This window comes from Molothrus ater, chromosome 1 (assembly GCF_012460135.2).
Source record: "Molothrus ater isolate BHLD 08-10-18 breed brown headed cowbird chromosome 1, BPBGC_Mater_1.1, whole genome shotgun sequence".
Lineage (NCBI taxonomy): Eukaryota > Metazoa > Chordata > Aves > Passeriformes > Icteridae > Molothrus > Molothrus ater.
In genome coordinates, this window is record NC_050478.2 from 131,036,777 (window position 1) to 131,049,243 (window position 12,467).

At 39.1% G+C, this 12,467-nt stretch overlaps 1 protein-coding gene across 1 annotated transcript in view; it reads right to left on the reverse strand.

The window, feature by feature from the left end:
• CPQ (carboxypeptidase Q) overlaps positions 1 to 12,467 on the reverse strand; it is a 145,985-nt gene that overhangs the window by 36,483 nt on the left and 97,035 nt on the right. Inside the window, exon 6 of the mRNA XM_036406488.1 lies at positions 2,473 to 2,564. Within this exon, the coding sequence (XP_036262381.1) occupies positions 2,473 to 2,564 (92 nt within the window). The remainder of the gene's footprint in view (positions 1 to 2,472; positions 2,565 to 12,467) is intronic.

Sequence of the window (12,467 nt, forward strand, 5' to 3'; positions counted from 1 at the left end):
TATTCCTGCAGTAACTTATCGACTTTCTAGCAGTGACAACCTACAATGATGGATGAGGAAGAAGGACCTGAACTTAAATTGAAAGATATAATAAATAAGTGACAAAAAAAGAGCATCTGTACTTGTCCAGTACTATATTGTCTTCATTTCTCCTCCCTTGCCACATTTCCACTGGCATGAGGAGGTAATTTACTATGCCAAGGAAATCCATGTCTGTCTGTGCTGAATTACTGCATTCATATTTCTACTTGTTTGTATCGAACTAAACTCGTAAGTCCAGCTATGTAGATGAGTCATACAGGCTGTCTTTCATTTTACAAGGCATCTTTAAATACCACTCTTATTTAACTTGTACTCATTACCATCAGCAAGCAATGTGTGTGCCATACTATCTTAATTGCCAGAAATTTGAGCAAGTAAATCATTAAAAGGTTATTTTTCATGCTGAATTTAATGTACAGTATTAATCAACTTTATTTCATTATTATGAGTAATGTAACATCCTATAGTCAAATCGATTTATAATTATGCCAGATCACATGGCAGGGGGGAAACAAGAACAACAAACAACAGACGGATGTCATTTCTGCTTAAATTCTCCATGTAAATTACAAACTGTTAAGTCAGACAGGGCTTTCTTTGCAGAGCACAACATCCAGATGGAATCTCACCAGCAGAGCAAGAACTGAGACACATCTTTGTCTCAACATTCTAAAAGCAAAGTAACCAAATATCTTGCAAGCAACACCCAGCCTGCTTTATATTTCCCTGTTTGATCCTTAGGTCTGCTTTTTGGTATTATTTCTGAATAGAAATCTTTGAGACAACAGTGAAACAAAGCCATCTTGGCAAAAGATGAGACACACATGAGACAATTTCATGCACTGCTGACATCATCACCATAGGATGGACCTTATTGTCCAACATGGACAGCTACAGAGGTAAACCTTCAGATACATTTCTGATAAGTGGTGTGTACAGACCATCCTTCCAGCTCCTCCAGAATGCAGCTCTGTACATAAGAAGCATCTCTTTCATGTGCTACTTATTCCACAATATTTTATTCGAGTTTAATCCTGCTGAATATCAGAGTACCAGTGGTAAATCCAGAATCCTTAACATATACTGCACTGCAACCTGTCACCTCCCTGAAGCTGAGAAAGCAAGCTCTTGGGTATCTCTTCCAAAATAAATGACAGAGCTGAGTTATCCCTGTAATTTGGAGATACAAGGAGGTACAACATTATATATGGGTAGTTAAATACCTGGTTAAATAGTTATATCTGGTATATAATAGTTAAATATCTGGTTAAATATCTGGTAGTTAAATATCTAGTTAAACTTCTTGGCAATATGAAACTAGTTAGTGGGAAATATTTGATTGTTCATCAATTAGTCAGAAAACTCTAACTGCTCTAAACCTATCTCTGACAACTCTATTGCAGATGCAAGTTGATCTAATTTGGTTCATCATAATGAATTTGATTCAAAGTGAGGTTTCCATTTATTTGTTCTGATTTAGCATTTTTAGCATTAAAAAATGCTCTTAAGAATTGCTTGCAAGTCAGCTTTCATGCTGTTGTAGAAAAGGTAACTTCCTAGGCACATTTGCATTCACCTTGACTCTGCCTTGGATGTATTAGCCATTGTTGAGGGTTATACTACTTAATTAGGGAGAAGAATAAAGGATTACTTTAGAATAGTTATACAGGTATAAACTATTCTGTATATTCTATTAAGCAGGTATAATCATTCAAGCATAATTTTTCTGTGGACAAAACATCCAAACACACACATATTCCAAAGACTCATCACCAAAATAGTTTTGGCAACTGCTCTTTATCTCATGATGTATTTTGAAATGGAGCTGTTGGCAGGAGAGATAGATGTTATATTTTTATCCTCATAGCCATAAGTCATAGAGCTTGTGTGTTCTTTGCATCACCAGAAATCAACTTTTTAGGATGTTCCAGCTCCCACAAAACTTACAATTGGTAAGTACATTATAGACTACGCACTATCAAGATAAGGTAGAAAATACTTTTCTTTGTATTATTTTATGTTTTACATTGTAAAATATTATGGGAAAATGCAATGAAGCAGAAATACATAAGGCAAACAAAATTTATTTATATTGCAAACATATGTGCACCATTCATCATTCATTCTCAGAAGGTTAGGTATGTTTGAAAGCTGTGGCAGATATCATCATGAAATATCTGTTTCAGAACACTTTTCTGACAAAGTATCTTAGGTCAAGTGGAACATGTACATGTGTGGTTGCATGGCTTACTGTTAAATGTGAAATTAGGTTTACATTTCTGATTAAAACCAGAAAATATACTTTCAGGCAGAACTGGAATCACTGGTTTTGGTGAGATATTAAGCTGAACATCTTGACAAAAATATTAGTCAAGTCATAAGACTGGGGAGAAAAGCACTGTCAAGAAAATGGTGAAAAGACATATTTACCTTGTGTAACTGATAGTATTGCTTGGCACCGACTCCTCCTTGCTCTTCTCCTGTCCATAGCACCAAGCGCAGTGTCCTTTTTGGACGAAGTCCTAAAACACAGGTTTTAATATTGTTTTTAGTATTAAATACAGATATATTTTGAGCATTTTTTGCATTGGTCTCAGCCTCCATTGGATGAAAAGCCCGTATTTCCACAAACCAAACACCACCTATATCAAGTGTGGGTTTTTCTATGAAAGACTGGGGTGTGGGGAGAGAGCTCACATGAGGAAGAAGTGGGCAGTTGAGGTACTGCTGCCAGCTGCAGTAGCACAAAAGCACATTTCAGGGACATACTGAAAGTGTCTGAAAACCACACCAGAAAGTAACTACCTTGATAGATTTCTGAAACATGCTGCTGTCATTGGGGTGGTCTGCAATAAGTAATACATATCCGCTTGTAGCAGATCCAAATCAAATTTTCATGAAAACTACCATTGCTTTGTCATGGTTCATTTATTACAATTACAATTGAAAATGAGCTGCTGGATTTTTATGAGAAATTTTTATCAATTTCAAGAACTGAGGGGCTATGTAATATCATTTTGCTTTTTATCAATCAGAGAAATGAAAAGCAGTAATCTGTACTTTGGAATCTGAAAGAGTCAGCTGCTAAATGTATTCACGACTTTCTGAAACAAGGCGAACATGAAGCCATTTTCTATTTTGCTGTGGTAGCTCAATCAGAAAGATAAGTTCTCAGATATACTTTGAAGCCATGGTAGAACTGATCAGATAGAAGTTGTTTTCCTCTATTTATTTGGTTGTTTCTATTCATAAATTAATACATTGAGAGAAACTTGAGCGCATGGAAGAGCAAACAGATAAAGAAAACATTGTTCTCTGTGCAGTGGAATGCTAATTATGTTAGAGAAAAAAAATAAAGAAAAAACATGAGAAGATTATCACAAGTGATAAAGTACCACACACACTATCGTGCTGAAGAGAAATAATATCAGTATCACTGTCAAAACTTATTTCATTTCCTAACTGAAATGGATGAAGACTGCCAATAGACTTGACCTCCATTAATTTTTTTCTTTTGACACAATGAATATGATCTGCGCATTTCTTCTCGAAACTACATGCTAGCAATTCTCCAAACTGAAGGCAGAATATAGAAGGAATACCCCAAATCTGAACAAAAGAGCTTGCATTTTCCAATTTTTTATAAAGAAGTGCAAACAAGTTTAAAGGTGTATTTTCTGAATGTTGATCTGCTGACTGTAAACAGAAAGGCTGTCAAACTTCATTACTTTAAAGACAACTTTCTGCAGACCTCCCAGTAGATTCCCTGCTCTCCTAAATCACAATAGTAAAGGATTAGCTTCCTTTGCTTTTCAAATTAGTCACATGGGTTATGAGGCAATCTTAATATGATAAAATAGCTCCCAATTTGAAGTCAGAAAGATTTAAGCCCAAAATAACCCCAAATATGTCAGCAGCTTGGTTAGAAGAGGTGGCTGTGAAAAAGAAGTGCTGGTATAAAAGACAGAGGCCAGTGCTGTAGTATGGTTCCAGCAGCACTGCAGTTCAAGTGGAAAAAGGAGGTTTATTTGTCATATCACAAAATGCAAAGTGAAGTCCAATCTCCAGCCCACCACACCAAGCCTGTGAGTGTAGATTTGGTAGGAAATGCTCAAGACAGGGAAGCAGCATCTTCTGGCTCCTCCCAGGCAAAAATCAAGCTGCTTTAGTCTGCCACTGCTGCCCTAAGGGGGACTTGGGCCCGTGATCAGGGCATCCTCATGGTTGGCTCAGATGGGCTGTAACCTGAGCTCCTCCTCTCCAGGGGCTGGAGATGATCTCAACTCACTTGTGGAAAAGACGTTTGAGATTCTTATGGCTCCCCCCACCCCATCCCCAGCCCATCATTGCATCTGAAGCTGGGGAAATAAAAAAGCCCTGCTGAGTCCCAGTCTGGGATGTGGTGTATCAGCTCTTCCCATCTCACAGATTCCTGTCAGCAAATTCATTTGTGTGTTCTACTGAAATTAAATGGGCAACTTGAAAAAAATAAAAATACATAAGCTATGGAGGAGTTATTTTAAATACAAACAAAGTCTACAGAGGAAAATTTAATTTCCTTATTATCTTAATCTGAAAACGATAACTATTTATCTACCTGTTATTAAAAACAGAGCTAATCTGACCAAAGAACAGCAAACAAATTCAGTATCCAGAAGTAAAATTGCTGAGAATATTCTCAATGCATGTTTTTATTAGGAAAAAAAAAGAAGTACTGTATTCAATTTACAAAAGTTTTTCAAAGTAAGTTTAACTATTTTGGTTTGCTTCTTAAAAACTACTGGTTCCTCAGCAAGGTATCATCTTCACAAAATCAGAAGTCTTTCAGATTGCAGCCCAAATATATATTGAAAAGACAGGATAAAATAGCAATTGGGCTAGGAAACTGTTTTATGATGGGTGCAACATATTGAGGAGTGGGTAGGCAATTTTAAATGAAGGAAAACTGTTACACAAATAAAATTGTGCCTCTTTCCTTGTTATCTGAATAAATGACTTATTACATAGTATTAAAAATAAAGAGACTATCAGAAGAAAAAACATACAGACAAATTTCCAAATCTCCACAGTGTTTTAGAAAAACATATTATTTCTTTTTCTCCCTTCTACCTTGCCCTTAACTGAAATAAAATCATAGTTTACCACAAAAGAACATTTTGGTGATCAGCCTCTATATTCTTGTGGTTTATCTCAAGCATAAAAGATACTATGGGCATGTGGAATCATGAATGAAATAAAAACATCAATATGGTCAATCTGTGACTAAGGATACATCTGCAGCAAGCACAGCAGGACACCTGCTCTATTACACTCCCTCTGTGCTGGAGTGGCTGCTATCCTTTCCTTCTCCTTGGGTACCACAAACACTTCTGTCATACCAATGTGCAGCGCTTACTGACTCTATATTCTGTTTCTTTTAAATCATCATAGATTGCCCACATTCATAGATAACAGCAGCAAGACCTGAATTTTATGTCCTACGTGTCTTGCTCATGCTTGACAGAATTGAGACATTCCCACATAGCAAAACTGAAATGTAACATTTTGTACATGTAGAGACAAATCATAATGGCCTGTCACATGTAAAGGAAAAAAATAAACCCACTTTATTCTCAATATAGCCTACAAGTCAGGAAGGAAAACTTGAATCATCTTTCTAAAATCAAAATAGAGATCAGTACTATGAATGCAAAATTTCCTTCAGTAACTGTTCTCCTACTTTATAACCATAAATCCTCACTGATGGGGAGGATCACAAAGATAAAATATTTTCTAAGAAGACAGCATGTAGATTGCTAACAGGCTTCTTCAATGTCATTTTAAGACTGACCAGCTTACAAAATCATAAAAAGCATTCCACCTTTGTTATAACAGATATTTTCCCTGCAAATCAAGGCACTGGGATAACACACAAGCAAATCAAATAACTGTTCAGCTTTTATGGGGCACAAAAGCAAAATGCAAATGATCTGAGCAGATTAAGAGGTGTCAAGGTTTAACCTCAACTGGCAGCCAAGCCCCTCACAGCTGCTTGCTCATTCCCTCACCAATGGGATAAGGGAGAAAATCAGCAGGATAAAAGCTAAAAAAGTCATGTGTTGAGATAAAGACAATTTAATAAGGAAAGCAAAAGCTGTACACAGAAGCAAAGCAAAACAAGGAAGTAATGCATTCCTAAGACCCTGCATAAATGGCCTAGAAAAGCCTTGATCTGAGCATAAAGTAGAATAAATTGCACTGTCAATCAAGGGAGGTGATTCTGCCCTCTACTTCCCCTGGTGAGACCCCACCTGGAGTGCTGCATCCAGCCCTGAAGTCCTCAGCACAGGGAAGACATGGACATGTTTAAGTGGGTTCAGGGGAGGGTCACAAAGATGATCAGATGGATGGAACTTCTCTCCTATGAGTAAAGGTTGAGACTAGAGAGGGCTCCATGGAGACCTTGAGGAGCCTTCCAGTAACTGAAAGGAATCAACAAGAAATAGGGACAGACTTTTTAGCAGGGCCCATGACAATAAGGACAAGGAGCAAAGGTTTTAAACTAAAGGAGGGTAGATTCAGATTAGATCTAAGGAAATGCTTTTTACAGTGAGGGCAGTGAAACACGGTCACAGGTTGCCCAGAGAGATTGTAGATGTCCCATCCCTGGAAAAATTCAAGGTCAGATGCAACAGGCTCTGAGCAACCTGATCAAGTTGAAGCAGTTCCTGTTCATTATAGGGGTTTTGGACTAAATGACCTTTAATGATGTTTATCAACCCAAACTATTCTCTATGTTCTCTTACTCCCTAAGTCACTAATGTACTTACTTTAGGAGCCACTAGGGAGGTATATACAGATATATAATCCTTAAACATTGTCCTCTGCTGTGCTGAACATACATGGGCTATGGCCTTTTCTGCATTGTTACCCTGTGGCTTTTAATTTCTTTAAAAGGTATTTATACAAAAATATTTATACAAAAAACATCAAGATACATAATGATGTTGCTGACATTCTTTACACTCCCTACCTTTTTCAAGTTTGGAGATGATTAGACATAGGGATTAGACATTTACTGGGTGTCATTAGACGGGATATTTCTATCATGCATGCACTTCTCATAAAATGCAGAAAAGTGCCTGTGTATTCATTTATTTAAGAAGAAATTGGTTTTTTTAATTGAGTGACAAATAATGATTTCACAGAGAAAATCAAAGAATCATAGAATGGTTTGGGTTGGAAGGGACATTAGAGATCATTTAGTTCTAACGTCCCTGCCATGGGCAGGGACATTTCACTAGGTCAGGTTGCTCAGAGCTCCATCCAGCCTGGCCTTAAACACTTGCAGAGACAGGGCATTTGCAACTTCTCTGTGCAACCTGTGCCAGTGCCTCACCGCCCTCACCATTTCACCCAAGGAATTTGGATTCCTTCCAAACATCTAATCTAAACCTCCTCTCTAAGTTTGAAGCCATTGCACCTTGCCCTGTCACTACATGCTCTTCTAAATAGACTCTCCTCATCTTTCTTGTGCGCTTCCTTCAGGTACTGGAAGGCCACAATCAAGTCATCCCTAAGCCTTCTCTTCTCCAGGCTGAAAAATTGCAATTCCCTCAGCCTTTCCTCATAGGAGAGCTGCTCTGTCCTGGTAATCATCTTCATGGCCCTCCTCTGCACTCACGCCCGCAGGTCCACATCCTTCTTATCCTGGGGTCCTCAGAGCTGGATGCAGCACAGGTGGCGTCTCACAAGGGGAGACCAGAGAGGCAGAATCCCCTCTCTCACCCTGCTGGCCACGTTGTTTTGGATGCAGCCCAGGACATATTTGGCTTTCTAGGCTATAAGTGCACATTGCCAGGTCATGTCCACCCTCTCACCAATCAGTACCCTCATGTTCTTCTTCGTAGAGCTTCAAAGTTAAAAGCTTCCAAAAACAAGGCAAAGAACAGCTGAAAAAAACCCTTTTAGTACTATTTAAACCTTGATTATAACATATTTCTAATTCCCTAGTGAGGCTCAAATTAGACATGGGAAACAGCTTTCAGCTTCGGAAACTGTCTTTCTTTTCTTCTTAAACCAGTCTAATGCAGTGCAATCTCCTTGATTCTTGTCTGTTGATAGCTTCCTTTTGTGGCACTGAGGACAAAGCACTGCAAAAAATAGCACTGGGAAGCAAGAAAACCTCTGAGTGTCGAAAGTCTGGAGTAAGGAGAGATGAGGTCTGGAGCAGAAGAGATGAAGCATTGCAGGAAGAAGACAGAAAATGGTCAGGTCTGTGGCTGGGGAGGGAAAATCAAAGCGGAGTGATGAGCCAAGCTGGATGCTGCAGCTCAGCCTCACCTGGGGCTGTCAGCTTGCTCAGAAACATGTTTTGGGGCTTGAGAGGACACGACTGCCACTGGCACAGACTGTGAGCAGCTGTTTGGACAGGCCTTTCAAAGAGGGCACAGGGGCAAGGCAGTGCCCAAGGTGAGCCAGCCTAGGGAAAGAGTGGATTTGCAGAGCACCGGCAGCCTTAACAGCAGTGCAGCAAGACACTGAGATTACACAAGCAATTTTCTTTTTCTGTTTTTAGGGAGGCTGATGATCTTATGACAGAGGGGAAGATTAACAGAAGAGTGGAGAAGGGAAATGGGAGAGGTTTTAGATAGATTTATTTTTAAAAAGCAATGCAATATCCAAGAGGAAATGTCAAGGAAGGAGCTGGGTATCCAAGACTGGAGGGGAAATATGTGAATAGTTTGCAAGTCTAGTGACTAAAAATAACATGGATTAAGCCCTTTGACTGGGGGGGCGAGGGAGAGAAGAGGGAAGCTAAGCCCAGAGCCTGGTGCTTATGGGCTGCAAGTCAGGCAACAACAGTGCCAGAGAAAGAGTAACTCTGTGGACACCTTCCTGCCACCTGGCAGCACAGCTGAGGGTCACTTCAGATGGGAAGTACTGCCAAATGTGCTTGTCTGCACATGGGGTTTTAAACTAAGAACTGTTTTGTGTAGTGTCATGAACCCATTACAAATCATGTGTACCAAAAAAAAAGAGGGGAAAGAAAAAACGGAGAAGAAAAGGAAACACAAACTTGCCTGTGTAAAAAAGCCAAGTGCAGAGACAGCAGAGAACTCCCACCTCATGCCTTGCTCTGGTCCTGTAAACGTGTTCTCCGAGTCCCACAAAAGGAATAAGACACTGTCCACATTTAAAATACACTTTATTCCTCTTCAGGAACACGTTCTTCCTTAAGGGTATATGTGATCCCACAAAACTGTGGAGCAGAAAATGCAATGTGGGGCCCACTCCCACACTCTATGGGATTACAAATATCAGGCATGGTTTGATCTTAATGAGAGGTGGTCTGAATTCTGCCTCTGCTGTCCCACTCTTTGGATTAGAAAACAAATCTGTTAGGCTATTCTGAGAGCTGATGAGTCAGAAAATGAAACAGGCACACTTCTGTCTCCATACTGAAAATTTATACCTTAAAAAAAATGACAGTAAGGACAAGATGCCCCTTACTTCATTTGGGAAGGATTTCAGCACTTCACCATGTCAACCATGTTAGAGACTTGAAAAACAAAACCAATAACACACAACAGCTAGCACTGTCAGGTTTTAAAAGATTTTTCAGATAATCAACCTACAATTTTTTCTTTAATTTTCTGGGTAAATTAAATCTTGCAGAGAAGCAGCAGTCCACAAGACAAAGAGCAAAATTGCTATGGAGGGCTGTATATCTAAATTTACCATCAGATTAGCAACTGTTTTATGTTTGTAGTCACCACTGTACTATGTCAACACTGGTATGAAAATTGAAGATTTAAGTACTTGCTAAATATGCACTCAACCAAATGTTAAAATGAAGGAATAAATGTATTTGTAGTGTAACAGCATATGCAGATATTTCATACCAAGAAGATTTAATAGAATTGAAAACGTGAAGGTCAGAATAAAACACTCAGCCTTGGGAAAGTGAAAAGAATGTAAGAACAAGAAGTTAATATCAGGCATATTTGATTAAAGAGAAAACTCCAGAAACTGTAAAAGCAGTCATTTAGGAACTGTAAAAGTAGTCATTTAATTATGTTTCACAGCATATCTCATAGACAGCAAATTACACCACTACAAGAAATTCAGAAAAATGTTTAACAAAATATTTTGCAAGCATGTTAAAATTGCATTTATTTGACTTCAATTAAGCTAACAGAAAAGGAATTACTCTGGTGATCATGTTTTTAATAAAACATATCTTTAGTCCTCATATATTAGCCAGTGAATTTGGACTGGAGAAATGTAGCTCCATACAAAGACTACAGTGAACTGTACAAAAATCTGTCTAATGGTTTTCCAGTTATATTAGTCATGGGTGTAATTCAGATGAGAGTTACAATTTCAATTTTAAATAAGTTTTAAGGGGGGAAAACTGTCTAATCAACTCCTTATGAGTAATAATAACTCAATTAGTACCTTAAAATTCTTACATGCATTGTTTTAAAAACATTTCTGTAGTTTTCTGTGTCTTTTTACTATAAAGCAGTAATTTGGTCATGCCAGATCCATGTCTACATCTACAGGAAAGCTGATTTATGAAGCCTCAGTTAGCTTAATGCTGGCAAATAGACAAAGAAGAGAAATGGCCCCTATCATCTATCACCATCCATTTCCCCCTTTTTCATGTTTCATCATCGTCTAGGAATGCAGGAAAGCTGTGTAAAAGGTGTGATGACTGGGATTAGACTTTGTCAACAATCATTCTTCCTTCATCAAGCTACTCTAGCAGCTATCTAGCTCTATCACCATCCTACCCTGGCTGTGAAACAGGAAAATGTTCCCTGTTCATCCACTTGACTGCTGGTATTCACTGGCTCTGGCAGCTCCCCATAGCAAGTGTTTTTTTACATGGAAGAACAGGACTCTCAGAAGCACAGTCCAAGCAGAGATTTCCTGGTCTGAGGCAGTAGGCAGACATGACTGAACATGAGCTCAGTGCACAGCACAACAGCACGAGCAGGGAACTGTCCACTCTGCATCACAACCCACCACTGTGGTGGTCTTTGGAGTGCAGCCTTTCCTGGAGTCTGCACTGACTGCTTCAGTGGAAGCAGGGGTTCAGATAGCATTCACTGGCAACTCCTTACACTGGCTGCAGTTCAAGCAATTGAAGAGAAAAAGGAAAAGTTTGTCATTTGACAAATTCACAGCTCAGCCATTGACTGCTGAAGATGTACCCAGATTGAGCAGTAGCTCATGGACAGGTATGCACCTCTGGGGTTGGCAGGGCACCAAGAGTTGGCTAGCAATGAAGCAAGAGAGACACAAACACAGCCAGGAAAAGGTAGAAAACACATTTCTTGAACAAGGAAAGAGAGCCTGTGGGTAAATGTTGCTGAAAGAAACCTGGGATGTGAACAAAGAACCTGTTGACTGTTTGATTCCTCCTGTGCTAGCAGAGATGGGACTCTGAAAACAAACTAGACTGTAGTGTCAAGTAACACACCCCATCAATTTCTATTCTCAACAGGAAAAAAATTGATTCCAGATGTTTTAATTAAAAAAAGACATAACAATTATAATTTCTGAAGTTTTTCAGAAGAAAGCACTGAAATTCATCTACCAAAATCAACTGGATTTCTGGTTCCCTACTGCTGTTAGGAGACTTAAAATACTATGTTTGGAAATATGACACTGCCATACAACAACATTCTGAAGATCTTTCTCTATTATTGTTATTATTCAGTTCCTTCAAGCTTCCTTTAGGGATGAAAAGCCGACATTTTCAGCCCTAGAATGTGAGGTGCCTTTGGCAGGGCTGGAGGAGAGCAGAACACCTGCAGCCTCAGCTGGGAAATGCCCCTCAGCTAAGCAGTGTGGGAGCACAGCTGGATTAGGAGCAAAGAGGCAGCACTAACTAAAGCTCTGAATCCACTGGACACATACGAGCTGCTTCTTGCTCAAATACCCCTGTACACAAGTGACTCCTGAGCAAGAAGAGCTGTAGGCTTGAAATGGTGGGAAAGGAGGACAAATATCTCCTCCACAGAAACTGACAACCAACATCCAAAGCAGGATCAAGTCCTGCAAACTGTCCAACCAACAACAAAATATGGCAGCAAAATAAATTTTGTGTGATTTTATGGTGATGTTCTATGTGTAGCTGCTTTTTTAGTCTTTTATCTCACCTTGTGTGAGAGAGGGACGTGAGAAGCTGTATTTCAAACAACACCAGAGCACTAACTGGACCAACATGAAAATGATGAGGCAAATGGCATTGGCCAGCTCCAGAGATTCTCTTCCTTGCACAGAAACTAACAAACTAACAAAAGTTTAGAATTATAAATGGGACCTGAAAACAAGTTGGGTTTGAGATTTCTAGGCTGTAATTAGCAGCACAGCTGTTGTTCTGTAAATTTAGGAAAATGCAATTTACTTGAGTGCTGTCTCTCCTACAGCTT